This window comes from Austrofundulus limnaeus, unplaced genomic scaffold (genome assembly GCF_001266775.1).
Source record: "Austrofundulus limnaeus strain Quisiro unplaced genomic scaffold, Austrofundulus_limnaeus-1.0 Scaffold123, whole genome shotgun sequence".
NCBI lineage: Eukaryota > Metazoa > Chordata > Actinopteri > Cyprinodontiformes > Rivulidae > Austrofundulus > Austrofundulus limnaeus.
This window is the reverse complement of record NW_013952525.1, coordinates 1,220,281-1,236,895: the sequence shown is the minus strand read 5'-3', so window position 1 is coordinate 1,236,895 and position 16,615 is coordinate 1,220,281. Positions and strand designations below refer to the sequence as shown.

General features: G+C 38.5%; 1 protein-coding gene across 1 annotated transcript in view; it reads left to right on the top strand.

Moving 5' to 3' along the window:
• slc27a6 (solute carrier family 27 member 6) overlaps nucleotides 1-12,472 on the top strand; it is a gene marked incomplete at both ends in the record, with an annotated part of 15,273 nt that extends 2,801 nt beyond the window's left edge. The window contains 2 exon segments of the mRNA XM_014015142.1: nucleotides 11,002-11,211; nucleotides 12,314-12,472. Of these exon segments, the coding sequence (XP_013870596.1) occupies nucleotides 11,002-11,211; nucleotides 12,314-12,472 (369 nt within the window).
• Nucleotides 12,473-16,615: the final 4,143 nt, after the last annotated feature.

The window sequence follows — 16,615 nt, the reverse complement described above, 5'->3', positions numbered from 1 at the left end:
GGGGGGTACGCTATAAAATCCTGTGTATCCTCAATGGCTTTTTTAAAGTGTTCATTACTTTAACTTTTATACTTTCACTTGTGTAAAAAGCTTTGAGTTGATAACGTCTACTTCCAAAAAAGTATTTTTAAATCCTAGTATCTATACTTCTACTTAAGTAATGAATGTGAATACTTTTGACACCTGCTGTAGAATAATTACTGGTTTCTCAGCTTAATGAAGGTAACTTAATTATCAACTTATGTATCAAATTGACACCTTCATAAAATAATGACCCAAGTCATTTTTTTTTCCAAGTTTGTCAGGAATCTCAAAACATGTCATATAGTTTACTTTTGGTTAAGTTTTTTGTTACCTGAAAATTTCCATTAAAAATGACTTGGACTATTTTAGGAAGGTGACGATACGATGGAGTCGATTAATCACGCAGCATGCTGCAGCCAAACTGCCGAAATCGGATCTGTCACAGTTTCATGAGGAAAGTTGCGTCATTTGGTTCGCATTGTCGATAATTCAGCACCTTCTTATCGCAACCCATTGGCAGAACGTTTTACCCCCTCCACATAAGAACTCATAATAATTTATTCTGTGGTTGGTCAGAAGCTCGTGGGAATGTTTGTTTGTGCTGAAAGTGCTCAAACTCTGCATTTTTTCTTTTTTTTTATTGTGTCACTTCAGTAGAAAACAAAACCAAATATTAGTTTATTTAGTTTATTTATTTCTTCATCATCAATGACTTTTTTTAAGTGAAGAGAAAATAGAGACGGAAAGAAAAACAGAGTGAGAAGTAATTAGAAAGCTAGAAAGATTGAAATAGTGATTAGAAGTGTATTAAATATACACCAACAAAACACAGGACCACACACCCAACATCTGTCTGCTCACCTGAAAAATAAATGGATWAATACATGGAGGGCATATATAAATATATACACATACCCGTACATATATAAAAATATACATACATACATGCCTACATTCATAAATATTGTCAGTATATACACACAGACATACAGTGGGGAGGACAAGTATTTGATACACTGTTGATTTTTCAGGTTTTCCCACTTGCAAAGCTTGTAGATGACTGTAATTTTATCATAGGTACTCTTCAACTGTGAGTGATGGAATCTAAAACAAAAATCCAGAAAAATACAATGTATGATTTTTAAATAATTTCCATTTTATTGTGTGAAATAAGTATTTGATCATCTATCAACCAGTAAGAATTTTGGCTCTCACAGACATGTTAGTTCTTCTTTAAGAAGCCCTCCTGTTCTCCACTCATTACCTGTATTAACTAACTGCACCTGTTTGAACTCGTTACCTGTATAAAAGACACCTGTCCACACACTCAATCAATCAGACACCAGCATCTCCACAATGCCCAAGACCAGAGAGCTGTGTAAGGACATCAGGGATAAAATTGTAGACCTGCACAAGGCTGGGATGGGCTACAGGACAATAGGCAAGCAGCTTGGTGAGAAGGCAACAACAGTTGGTGCAATTATTAGAAAATGGAAGAAATACAAAATAACGGAAAATCTCCCTCGGTCTGGGGTGCCATGCAAGATCTCACCTCGTGGAGCATCATTGATCTTGAGGAAGGTGAGGAATGAGCCCAGAACTACACGGCAGGACCTGGTCAATGACCTGAATAGAGCTGGGACCACAGTCTCAAAGAAAACAATCAGTAACACTCTACGCCGTCAAGGATTAAAATCCTGCAGTGCACGCAAGGTGCCCTTCCTCAAGCCAACGCATGTCAAAGCCCGTCTGATGTTTGCAAATGACCATCTGAATGATCCAGAGGAGGAATGGGAGAAGGTTATGTGGTCTGATGAGACAAAAATAGAACTTTTTGGTTTAAACTCCACTCGTCATGTTTGGAGGAAGAAGAATGATGAGTACAACCCCAAGAACACCATCCCAACTGTGAAGCATGGCGGTGGAAACATCATTCTTTGGGGATGCTTTTCTGCAAAGGGGACAGGACGACTGCACCATATTGTGGGAAGGATGGATGGGGCCATGTATCGTGAGATTTTGGCCAACAACCTCCTTCCCTCAGTAAGAGCACTGAAGATGGGTCGTGGCTGGGTCTTCCAGCATGATAACGACCCAAAACATACAGCCAGGGCAACTAAAGAGTGGCTCCGTAGGAAACATCTTAAGGTCCTGAAGTGGCCTAGCCAGTCTCCAGACCTGAATCCAATAGAAAATCTTTGGAGGGGATGGAACTGTCACAGTTTCATGAGGAAAGTTGCGTCATTTGGTTTGCATTGTCGATAACTTGGCACCTTCTTATCGCAACCCACTGGCAGAACGTTTTACCCCCCTCCACACAAGAACTCAATAATTTATTGTGTGGTTGGTCAGAAGCTCGTGGGAGTGTTTGTTTGTGCTGAAAGTGCTCAAACTCTGCATTTTGCTTCAAACACTCACTTCAAAAAAGAAAAAAATCTGATGGTTCTACCAGGAAGCAGACATTAATAACGAGAGGCAAACAACCAAAAACTCATGGAGATAAAACAGACGTTGTGCATGGTGGAATTGGCTGATAAAAACTGTGGAGCTTTAACTGCAACAGATTTGTGGATCAATAACATCGGGTGACGACGTCTTTCATTTCCTCATTGTAGACTCCAGTGGGAAGAAACCCCATGTAGTGATGTATGCTGCAGTGGGAAGAGTTTTCCAGGAGCTCGGCACTGGGTGTTTCAGGGGCTGTGAAAGGTGTGTGTGAAAACAAATCACCTCGTCAGCAGCCGAGCGATTATACTGAACCTTAACTTCTGGTGCTCAGTGTGTGAATAGAAAACAAAATAAGCTTAATGAAAGTTTCAGTTCTGATCTCAGATAAAGTTCAGGTTAGAGTCTGGTTTTCAGTTTTCAACCTTCATAACGTACTGATTTTATGTTGTTTCATTAATCCCAATAACTTATTAAAATGGTTTTCAAATGGCTGGAAAATGAATAGTTTTGAGTAGATCTCTTACTAAATTTTTCAGGTAATACTCCTAGACCCCCCTAGAACTGCTTCAGTCCACAGCTGCACGTTAACATGAACAGGTGTTCCTCGTTGCTGTCAGCAGGTGTTCTGTTTCGAACTAATTATAGTGTTAGCTATTTTAATTGGACAACCTGGTTTCTAAAGGTAAATTATATTTAAAAAAAAACATTTAATTCATCAATGTATATAAATTGACAGTGACATTTTAAAAAAATTGCACAAGGAGAGCCACCTGAAATCTTGCCAAGGGCGCCGAATTGGCTAAGGCCGGCCCTGATCAAACTCTTCATCTTGATACATTCCCTGAGAAGAACAGAAAATACTCCAGGGATGCTTACAGGTGCTTTTTTTAAATAAAGAAAATATGTTTTAACTAACAGTAAAGCAAGCAGTTTATTCATATAAAACGTTTCACAGATAAAAATCACACAGCTCACAATAAAATACTTAAAATATAATTAAAGACCTGCTTAAATTGAAACCAAAATAAAATGAGAATATATAAAGAAATAAAACAATATTGTGCACAGGTATTAAATAAAAGCAAATCTGAATAAATTCAAAGCAGTGTCACACATAAAACACAGAAAAATATAAGCAATGTTTTTGTACTGGAAATGGAAATGAAATGAAACTGGCGTTCCTTAAGAAGGTGTATTGCTCTCTATATGCCAAAGTGTTTACAAAGATCTTTGTTGATCAGTTAGCGATCACAATTTTTGTGGATGACTCTCAGCTACTACCACACCTAATTTTAGCTCAATGTCTGTAAAACTATCAGTCTCTGGGTCTTGTAATTCTGAGGCTGCAGGTTTGAGCCCATTGTTTGCTGTGGAGACCCCAGAAGAAGGAACCAGATGAAGAAAAACCCCAACAACTCTAACACTGATAGAGATAGAGCCTCGTTTGTGTTTTTAAGATCAGTTGCTGTGGGTGGTGGACATTTTGAAGCGAAGTGAATCCAAAAGTCAATAAGCTGTAGAGGTGCATCCAGTGATTACTTTTTGTCATTTTCATTAAAATCTGTCCACTGGTTGACCAGATATTTTGCTAACAAACAGAAAAATTTCAAACACACTGACATGAAATTACATTTTAACCAGCAATAACTGCGAACCATATGTTCCAATACAGTTTTTTTCCAACCAAATACGATTACAAGTACTTCAGTTTGCATATGCGCCAATATTAAGAAGTACAATTACCGACTACTTTCTGAGTTAGAATTTTAAGCATCACACAATGACTTTAAAACATTTATTTTATTTAGAACAAGATGTCTACAGCTCCTCTGACTGGATCAAATCAAATATACAACTTGATATATTCTGTTGCAACATTTCAAAATAAATCAAAATTTCAAATAAGGGTTTCTTTCTATTTGTATAAATTTCTGAAAACGTGGAACTGACAAACTCTTGAAATGTAAACTCTAACTGCACAGATTATTTAGAAGTTTCAGGTCCACTGGAGCCAACCTCCCTGGACCTGGCTGCAGGAGGAAACTGATGACAAATGGAAGAGAAACATAAAATGAATGGCAACCAAATAACCAGGAACAACCTCTAAAGAAATTAGAGGTGAACTCCAAGGTCAGGGTTCATCAGTGATGGATCACACTACAGGTCAAGTGGGGTTAGTGAAAGACACCTGAGGACACCAAGTCATTTGTTACAACACTGACAATCCACAAAACGTCTGGGAGACAAAACTGCAGTTTTCTGGCAACAAGTACATCAGCTCTGTGTTCGCAGGTTCAAAAATGAAACAAAGAAAAGAACACTGTTCTTACAGTGAAACATGGAGCAGGTTCTGTTCTGTTCTGTTCTGTTCTGTTCTGGGGCTGCTTTGCTACATTTGACACAGGGTGTCTTGAATCTGTTCAGACTACGATGGAATCTGAAAACTTTCAAGGCCTTCTGGAGAGAAATGTGCTGCTCAGTGTCAGAAAGCTTGGTCTCAGTCACAGATCATAGGTCTTCCAACAGAATAATGATCCAAAACATAATTAAAAACACTCAAGAATGGATCAGAACCAAATACTGGACGGTTCTGAAGGGTCTTCCTGAGCCCTGATCTGAATCCTGTTGAACATCTGTGGAAGGAGCTGAAACATGAAGTCTGGACAAGGTACCCTTCAAACCTGAAGCAGTTAGTCCATGAGGAGTGGACAAACATACCTGTGGACAGGTGCAGACATAAATACAGAAATCATTTGATTGCAGTGATTGCCTCAAAAGGTTGAACAACAAAACATGAAGTTACAGGTACCATCAATTTTGTCCAGGCCAGATTTTTTTTATTAGTTTGATTTTTAAAATAATTCAGTTGAACTATAATTCAAAAGCAATGTGTGATTTTCACTGGTTAATTTTTAATAAATTATTATTAATTACTTTTGTCAGTTTCAAGTTATTTCTGTAACCAGTGTGGGTTTTTCTGTCATTAATAGAATGGTAGCAACTGTGTGTATATACTATAAGTTCATTCTTTATAACAAACAACTTACTTTATCAGTCTAGTTCCAACATTAGCACTAAATATCAGTTTACAGATCAGCTTTGCAGGGTGGTACATTGGCATAAAGTTTGTTTTAATATTTTTTAAATATTAAGCTGTGGTGGAGTGGTTAGAGGAGTCGTCCTGGAACTGGAAGTTTATGTCCTTGGGCAAGACACTTCACCTGCTTTGCCTGCTGATGGTGGTCAGGGGGTCCGGTGGCACCGGTTCATGGCAGCCCCACCTCTGTCAGTGTTCCACAGGGCAGCTGTGGCTGTAGCTGGCCAACATCAGTTTCTGAATGTCTGTCTGAGGTGTAAAGCACCTTGGGGTCCAAGTAGATTTGATAAGGCGCTTTATAAACTCAAGCCATTTACCATTTAAATATAACCACATATTTTAGTCAGAAATACAGATAGAGACAGACACATATTTGTCAAGACGTTTGAATGACTTCTCCCACTGATTATTAGCTCCCACTCGTCCGCATTTATTATTTTTTACTGAAAATAATCGCTGTTAAGCCGATTGTTTGGTCATATGTTAGTTTCATGTGATCCTGTAGATTCCTTTTAGCCTTGTGCTAGAAAGTGAGAGATGGATTCATAACAATTTAATGTTTCACACCAACATCTCATTTTTAAACATTTAAACAATTTACTTTAGGACACTGATAATAAACTGGATTTGAGAAACACTTTAGCTAATGATGTTCCGTTAATCAGTTTTTCCATTTCATCCTTAGTGTTTCCATAGTTTGTTGTATTTTTTTAAATTTTATTTCTGATTTGACTCGCATCTTGTTTTGTGTTTTTGTTTTTTTCAGTTGAAATATTTACTTTTCCATGGTTGCAGACAGAACCACTTTGGGATGAAATTGCCATACTGTGTCAACTGGACACTTCAGGGCTTCACTTTTTAAAATGCAATGCCTATACATATGTCTCCTGTGCCCATTCTAATTATAACAAAACATTTTCCCTAATATGTTAAAAAAAATTCTACTTGTAAGACTGTATAAAGCAGTTACTTTTTTTTTTGCCACAAATAGGCCTGATTGTATGTGAAATTGGCCACATTTGTCTCTAAATATGCATGTTTTCCTGAACAAATCCGGCTGGTGCAGATAATTGGACTCACCATGCTGCAGCCATGTGACAGGACCCTGATCATTGCTCAACCAAACAAGCATGATGTTGGTCAGTACAACCCTGCTGCAACAGGAGAGGGATTCATGTCTTAGTTTAAATACCAGGTCATAAGATGGGAATATTACTTAACATGAATGTAATTGTAAAGAAGACACAAGACACTGGATATTTAAATCACAGTGATAAGGTTGTGTTTGTGTGTAAAATACACACAAACACAAAATATACAATGCTGTTGTGATGCAGTTAGTGTAATTACAATTTAAACTTCATAAAACCACAACAAAATCTTTTAAAATAAGTTATTGGTTCTAACATTTGTAGCCAAAGAAGCAGCGAATAATATCTTTGAAAAGTGTTTGAGACTTACAGCATGCCAGTCCCTCACTCAGAAGTTTGTGGGGTTTGATCCTCAGCATAGAGAGTACCATCACCCCCCAATAGAGACAATGCTGTTTGTATACAGAAGTGCTCAGTTTTGTGCATGTGCAATATGCTAGTAGGGGAAAAAATGCAACCAGTCAATAATAGAAAACACATAAATACAAGAATTTACGAATTATCAGCTTATTTAGATTGGATCACATTATGCTAAAAAGCTTAGCACTGAGGTAAAGTTGCAGTATGTGGTAAAGCTACCAGATCCATATGTGCTGAGAAATGGATGGAAGGATGATCTAACACTAAACATTGATTGATTTTTTTGGTAGTATCTGGTTTGGATCTCTGGGTTTTTTCCCCAGAGAGTCACTGAAGGCCTACAAGTCACTAAATGCAGCTTATAGGTAAATTATGCTAAATTCAACAGGCTAACTTGCTGTTCCGTTGGTTGACCTGATGGATAGCCCCTCATCAGAGCTAAACAACCAACGAAAATCTTAAGCTCCTATGTTTAATAGTTTTAGCAATAACCATTTTTGTGTGTCCAGATGCCTCTTTTTCAGATAAATTGTGGGTCCGTGGGGTAGGGACACTGATTGTGGGCCTGATGGATAGAGCTTCATCAGAGCTAAACAACAAAAGAAATCTGAAGCTCCTATGTTAACAGTTTCTGAGTTATAAGCATTTTTGCATGTCCAGACACCCCCTCTTTGGATGGAGTCCCCTCCTCAAATATGGGGTCTATTGTCAAACTGTTGGCTGGTGCAGTTTAGGTCGGACTCAACTACAGTCCTGCCAAATTTCATGTTGATCGGTGCACCCATTTTTACGCTACGGTTGACCAAAAATCACAAAAAAAAAAAAAAAAACTGTACAAAAACAATATGACTCCCGCTTATGCTTCGCATGCGGGGGTCTTAGTAAGTTAGACATTTAAAGTCCATTGTCCGTCCGTCCATACGTTTTTTTTCTTCCACTTGTCTGGGATGGGGTCGTGGAGGCAGCAGCCTAAGCAGAGAGACCCAGACTTCCCTCTTCCCAGCCACTTGGGCCAGCTCGTCCAGGGGAATCCCAAGGCGTTCCCAGGCCATCTGAGAGACATAGTCCCTCCAGCGTGTCCTGGGTCTTCCTCTGGGCCTCCCGTGCTCAGAACACCTCACCAGGGAAGGCGTCAAGGAGGCATCCTAACCAGATGCCCGAGCCACCTCAACTGGCTCCTGTCGACGTGGAGGAGCAGCGACTCTACTGAGTCCCTCCCAGTAGGGCTGCATAATATACAGTATGGCAAATATATCACAATATCATCATCATCACAATATCAGTGTGTGCAATAGTCATATCACAAATGATGGTTTGGAATGCAGTAATTGTTGACTAATATATTTCAGAAGTTTTTATTTTTCATGCTAACGCAATATTTAGACAGTAGGACAGAATCTCGCAGCAGCAAAAGCTCTCAGCAGACACAAATGACCTTGCTAAAAATGCTAAAGTTCATAAAGAGAGGAAGTACAGATTAGAAAGGGAGAAAAGAAAAAAGACATCACACCTGATATCATCACAATATTTACAAATATTATCGCCATTGTAAGATTGTCTAATACTGTGCAGCCCTACCTCCCAGATGACTGAGCTTCTCACCCTATCTCTAAGGGAAAGCCCAGACACCCTGCGGAGGAAACTCAGTTTGTATGTTCTTTATTTTCATATAAATTCAAAGTGTATCAAGGATAACGTAAGCTGGAGATGCATAGAAGACATAGAATTTCATCGGCCCAAAAAGAATCAAATTTACCTGATAGGAAATGAACGCCTCAGACATGGTCCTCTTTCTTTGGAATCTAGTCTTTTCTGTTGATTGCTGAGAGACACTTTTTTGTTTTATCTGGATCCTTTGTATACAGTGCCAGGAAACTTATTTGCACTTTCAAGTACAATGCAGGATTGGACCACTTTTGTTAAAATTTGTGAAGTAGCAAGTCAACGTGTTGTATAAAATAGGTGTTGTCTTTTTTCCCACCAGTCAGGTTTTTGAATCGGGCAGTTGTGCGATTGTGACAACATGGTAAATACATAGTATGTGTGAAAGGTCGGATGTGAAACATTGTAAGCATTTTGGACCTAGATATGATACTTTTATCAGTTCCCATACAGTCAGATTTTTTTTGTGCATCTTAAGTGTTGGTGCCATTTTACACTCTGCTCAGTTTGGATGTTAGGTTTTATTATTTCTTAGTGTACCTAAGTCTTTTCACCCTGGATGACAATCCTGCTACAGTGTAATAAAGCAACCAACCAACCAAACGACCAGACCAGACCAGACCATAGATGAGTCTTTGCTGGGTCTTGGACAGGGTATTCAGCTGAGCTTCTCTTTCTGTATGACATGTTGCCACTGTGGTTTATCATTGTGATGGCAGCATATCAGGATCCTGTGTGAAGCATTTTGAAAGTGGCAGCATCATATGGAGCGTGGTCATAAGAATTTGGAGGAGGACAGACCTTGCTGTCTCCTTTCCTAGTAGGCAACAATGATCGTGAGAAAGTATTGGAAACAAGTGTAGCAGACATGATATTCATAGCTGTAGCATTTTTGCTAATCTTGAAGAAGGCAGCTACATTCTGATTCAGTCAAAGATACTTACACAAGTGTGGGTGCAGGAGATTAGGATTTCTTAGATGCAGAAACTAGCAGGGAAAGACCTTTTTAATGAGTACTAAGAATACTGCATTATCCTGAAGTTCTTCACTTTGAAGGAAATATGAACTTGTTGTGATCCAGTCACTGTATAATATGTTATGTAGGTGAGAGAGCAATAGCCGAGGTAAGCAAACTTTAGCAGAAAAGACAATAATGGCTAGAGTGATTCACCATGTTGAAATCTTTGGACAAGTTCCTAAAAGAAAACCTCATTCAGAAAAACAAGTTAAAAGGTTTTTTTTAAAGTGTAGACTACAAGCCAACGAGAAGTGCATCTTCAGCTTCGGCTCCAGCCTGAGTCTTAAAAAGGTCATTGTTAAAAATATATGGAATAATATTTTAAACTATGTTACACTGTGTTCAGTCTGATGCTGACATTCTCATCAAACCCACTGGATGTTTTAATTAAATGGTAACCAACTGTAAATCTAATCTAGTATTACATCAACAACAGTTAACAACTCATCTACCTCCACAAAAGTCTGAAAATCATTCACTGACTTCTCTTTGCTTTGCTGTGAGCACTACCTAATTTTCAGTTAAAACAAGTTTGTATTGCTTCAAGGGTGTTGTTCAATGTTTGTCTATAAATATGATTGGAACATTGAAGGAGTTTTGTGACCTTTATAACTCCTGACAGTGTCATTTATTAAAAATATCGGTATCTGACCAAATCGGAATTGGCAGGTCAGACTTCTGAAAGATCGGTGATCGGCCAGAAAACTGCAATCGGTTCATCCCTAATTTTTTTGCCTAACCAGAATATGTTACATTCTCTGACTGGAGGAGTGCTGTGTGACGTTATTATGAATTATATGACCTCAAGGTCCTGTCACACTAGACAACTTAGGCCAACTTATGAAACATTTTTATGTCTAAATTGCTAATTTTATCAATTTGTTCGAATTACATTATGTTCACGCTGAAAATAAGCTTCCTGTTGATTTTTTTCAATTCCATCTTCAATGTAGATGTCTTTAAAATGTTCATAAGTTGTCTAGTGTGACAGGGTCTTCAGATGGGAGACTTACATCTGCTTTGGTTTCAGTTGTGGTTTTATTCTTGAAAGTGGGACGTCAACATAAAATGTCCTGATTCAGATTCATGAGTTAAATACATTGTAAAAGATCATCTCACTGTTTGTGCTGATGCCACATATCGCTCATACTCCAAATGTTTTTGCAGATCGTGTAATCAGCTGGCTAACTGTCCTTATACTATGTATTTCATGAAACTCACTTAGTGTCTCTGTCTTCTAGATTTAGTGGATAGTCTGGATGGCATCCTCCCCAGCCTTCAGGAGGACAACATTCAGGTGTGGGCCATGAAGAGCCATAGTGAGCACACACTGGTGCACACCCTGCTGGACAAGCTTGACTCTGCATCCGATGAGCCTGTACCAGCTGTCCTGCGAGCCACCAGCTGTATTAAAACCCCCACCCTCTACATCTTCACCTCTGGAACAACAGGTGAATTTGTGCTTTTTTATTTTATTTTTCCATGCCTGTATCGTAAGTTTTACATATTTCACATATTCTTTTTTATGTTTACAAATGTAAACAAAGTCCTCCAAACCGCACTGCACTACTGTATTTTTGTGGCCCCTACACAGAACAAGCATAGAAGGTTGCAGCTATCAAAAGAGAGTGTTCAGTCTGCTTGATGGGTTTTTATCTCAGGTTCACACAAAAAAGATGTAGTGGTGTTAAAACTATAAAAAATGTCTGCGAGAAATATTAACCGAACACTGTTTATTTTATCTTTGTGCTGTCTACGACCAAAGCACAGAATTTACAATCATTGTTTTTGACAAACAAAAAGGAGATCAACTCTATAAATCCCAGACCTAAGTCTTAATACTACTAAAACTCATAGGGTGTCAGTGTTATTATGACCCCCGCACGCGAAGCGTAAGCAGGAGTCATAATAACTTTGGCCACATCTGGCCCATGGGCCTTCATTGAATAACCCCGTTATAAGGTGTGCAAAACTAGATATGGGCTTAAATCTAATCTAAATGTCTCTTGTAGTTACTTGTAGTTTATATTTAATCTTAACATAATTACAATCTTAACAACTGGGACAACTGCTGGTGGGCCAAATCAAATGGCTTGGCGGGCCAGTTTTGGCCCACGGGCCCCACTTTGGGCACCTCTGACATATATTTTTGCAACATTTCAAAATCAGGGTTGCCAGACAGGATATGGTAAAATGTTGTACTGTTTCTTTAAGATTATTGCGTTTTGACCCAAATTGTCATAAATGCTGAGTCAGAGTGTAAGATAAGATGTGTGTTGTGTTTGGTGAAAATGTGCACAGAAAAGAAGAGGAAAAATACATTTTTTCTTTTTATCTGGCAACCGTGGTAAAAATTTGCTAAACATGGAACTAAAACTTTTCACTTGAGATGTAAACTGTAACACATTTCAAAGTATTGTTATCAGTCTTGACTATCGGGTATCTGTAAAAAATGCTAGAATCGAGACATAACTAGTATGATGCAATTTTAAACAAAATGGTGTGTGGTAAAGGAAAGAAACAATTGTCTTAATTTGCTTTTTTTTTTTCTAGGCCTCCCTAAGGCTGCAGTGATCACTCACCTCCAGAGCCTGAAGGCAGCAGCAGGCTTTTGGGCCTTTGGTGCAAATAAAGATGATGTGGTTTACATCCCTCTGCCGCTCTACCACAGTTCAGCGTCCCTGGTTGGGATTGGAGGAACCATAGAGCTAGGTAATCTTTAGGTGGTGTTTGCATTCACACTCTAAACGTGGATCGCAGTTTGACACAGGATTAATATTTTAGGCTTTAACGTTAGCAAACACCAAAACTGTCATAACTAAGTCCAGTTTACAGACACTGAGCTGAAATCTGGTGTGGTTTTATCAGATTAATTCCCAACACATACTTTGAGTGCTAACCAGAATGTTGGAGATCTTTATGAATGCAGTGTGGTGGTCAGTATACGTTCCTTCAAGGAATGATACTTTCATTCTTTACTTTTATATGATTAATATCCAAACATGGAAATTTGATGAGCTTTTTGAGATTATTTTCCCTTATAAGTGACTACAGTTTGACATTTCTTTAAGAATTTGTAGGAACAATTTTCATGGACTTGTAACCTCAGGATAACGGACCGTCACAGACAACATGTGTGTCCTTATTACTTTGATCTTAGTTTTGTGAGGTACTACTGAGATGGAAGAAAACTCTTACTGAGACTGTCGACAGTGGCCACAGTGGTCCTGCCAAATGTGTGACCCCTTGGAGGACCTGCTGTTTCACTTCAACAAGCAACTTAATTAGAGGCTTCAGAGCAGGAAGTGGACATGGGAGATGATTATGTAATAATATTAGTATTGTTTTAAATCAGTGTTGCTACGTTCTCTCATTAAGGGATCCACATGAACAACTTTTACTTTTACTAATGCAAAATGTGATTTAACAAAGTTTTTGTAGATTTAACAGATAAGACTGATTAGTGAAAAGGTATGATTATTCAGTGATCTTAATCTTTGATATGCATTTAGACACTGGACACAGAGCTGTTATGTTCAGTCCTGGACTGAATGTCCAACCAAGTCCTGGCAGCTAAAACTAATTACACAACTTCGAACTACATTACACAACTTTAGGACAGTGTATTGCAGGTCAGTTCAATTCATTTTATTTATATAGTGCCAATTCACAACCAAGTTACCTCAGGGCACTGTACGAAAACATTTGCTTGCAATATAAAATGTAAATTGCTAATTGTTTTTTAAGGAAGCCAGAAGATTGCATTGAATTTTCACCTTGTCTTAGTCTTCCATCTGGAGCAGCACAATGGTGACAGTGGAAAGGAAAAACTCCCTTTTAACAAAAATGAAACCCCCACCAGAACCAGGACAAGCGGCCATCAACGGTTGGGTTTAAAAGGACAGGAAAGTAGGGCTGCAACGATTAATCGACGACTAATCGATTATTAAAATAATTGATGACTAATTTAATAATCGATTAATCGTTTTCTTTTTTTTTTATTCTTTACTTTGTTTTTCTCTCCAAACTGCTTTGACACCTTCCACTGCCACATCTGCCTTTCTGTCCTTGACACACATGCACAGTAGTGGTAACTGGGGTAGGCYGTGGACGTCACAAGACATTATACAGACAGGCTCTGGTATCATGGCTACCTGACAACGGAGCTCAAAAGTGTGGGATCATTTTAAGAAAATGAAAGAGAAACCTGTGTAATATCTGCAGAGCAGAACTTACATTCCACAGCAATTATTTTAGTTAGCATATAGCTAAAATCTAACGATGGTTATATAATAGCAGCTGCATCGTGGCACAATAAGCTGTATGTTTTATATTCAATTAACGTATGATCCGATTAGTCGACTAATCGAAAAAAAAACGGTGATTAATCGATTATAAAAATAATCGTTTGTGGCAGCCCTACAGGAAAGAGAAACACAGAATGGCTGGTTCAAGTGTTGTTTTATGGGGGAAATTAAAAGAAAAACATGTTTATAAAAATATTTAAATACAAAGATGGAGAGTAGAGAAAATAAGGAGGGAAGAAATGTGGTCAGTTTGTCCTTCAACTAATGCCCTTTTTCCACTAGTGCCTCTACAGAACCATTCGACTCAAGGTTTTTCCTCTATACTAGCAAGGACTCGTGGAACCAGACCCCTTTTTCAGAATGTACTTCAATGTGGTTCCAAATGTAGCGTGCCGGCCTGAAAACACAACATCAGAAGACTTTCAGTCTGATTGGTTAGGGGGTGGAGTCACTGGTTGCATCATAAGAGCTACTTTCACAACAACCCTATCCGCCATTTGCAATCTTTTCGGGGTCTTCTACTATGTTTAATGGTGGCTGTCAAACGGCTTAATGGATGATAATTGCCACCAGCTGGTAAGACGTTTGGCGTCAAGTTTTGGACTCTGTGACCGCTCAACTTTACGATGAACCCACCCACTAGAGCTGTTACTGAAGTGTAACAGAAAACCACCTGAACCATGCTGTAGAGGTGCTAGTGGAAAAGGGGCATAAAGGCACTGTTACTATAACATTTCAGACAACTTGTTCCAACTTATGAAAAATTGGTCTAACACTAAAGATGTCTAAGCTGAAGATGGACTAAAAAAGACTTGTTTTTACATATTGTAATGCTAATGTGTAAAATAACCATAACAAAATTTGTGTACATTTGCATAAGTTGTCTTAAACGTTATACTGTGACAGAACTCCAATAGAACTCAGTGGGTCTGCAGGCATTGTGACCCAGACCAAACAAAGCATTGGGTTTATATAACTTTAGTGCTCATGATTAGAGCAGACCACAAGGCAGTCAGCTTCTCAGAGGCTCTAGAGGTCAGTGTGCATAAACCTTTGTGCCACACAACTGATGTGACTCCATCACCCACACTTGCCAGATTCTTCAAAACAGAAATCATAACAAGAGGTCTAATAAGTTAAAATAAAGCATTCTTACTTGCAAGCAAAAAACATTGGATTCTTAAAAATGAAATGTTATTTACAATTAACCCAAATATATCAAAGGTTCTTTAGAATCAGTAAAATAATACAGTTCAGACTTTGTGCATTCAGTCATTTGCATTTTTTTCTTAAAAGTTAAATAATAAATCAATTAATATATTTATAAAATAAATACTCTTTGCATTTTTTTTACATTTTATTGTGGCAATACATATAGGTTTATAAGCAGACAGGAATGCTCTCCAGTGAGTTATCAAAACAGGTGAAAAAATGATCAGGATTGACCTTCCATCCAGACACAATACTGGAAGAAACAAGCCACACACACACACACACACACACACACTTGTACAAATTGTCCGTAAGTTATAAGGACTTTACATCATTTTGCAGGTATACGGACGTGTAGGGCAATCTGAGATTTTTCAAGTTTTACGGATTTTTTCAAAACCTCATTTTCAAAATGTTTTATGGGTAGAGTAAATTATTTTTCCTGTAATACTTCATTATAATTTTTTAAGACAAAGCTAACTGAAAGGGGCGCTGAGCAGAGTTACAACCAGGGATTACAAATAATTAAATTTTTTTCTTCTGCAGTTCAGCGCCCCCTCCAGCAGATGGCGCTCTAGGCGACCGCCTAGTTCGCATATGCCTAGAGCCGGCTCTGACTGTAATTAAAAGCCCACACTATCACACCTCCACCACTGTGCCTGACAGATGGTGTTTGTGCTAAGATTAAGTCTTTTTTTTTTTCCAAAATACATTTGGGGAGGTAGTGTGTATTTTCCAGGCACATAATGTAATTCTATACCACAATCAAGTAAGTGTTTTCTTCAGTTGTTATTAAAATGCTGTATCAAAAATAAATTTGACTTCACATCATAGCTGCATCAAAAACACCTTGAAATTGGCCTCATGTCTCTTTAAGAACCTCCTACCATTTCCTACACTCTTCATGCTGTTTGACAAAAAATAAAGAAAAATAAAGAAAAAAAAGATTTCCTTGATGAATGTTCTTTTTTTTTGACCCAAAAAAAGACTGGACTGGGAACTGATTAGTGTTACAAGCTCAACAGATGTGCAGATCCACCAGGTGTTTGCTAACTGTTGCTGATTTAGTTTGGTGGATCTGTGTGGGGGAAGGGGTGCTCTGTGGGGCGGGAGCTCGGCTGAGGACTGAGCTCCAGGGGGGAGCTAGGTACAAATGGGCGGTGCTTTGCAGCAGCAAGTGTTTAGGCAGCTCCACATGGCCACCAGAGGAGATTCAAGGATTTCTCAAACATGCATGAATGAGTCAACACTAGCTTGACTGAAATTTCAAGATCCTGAGGACAAACCCCCTCCTTCTTCTTAGCAATCTGAGGGCTATTAGTGGCCTTTTGTTAGA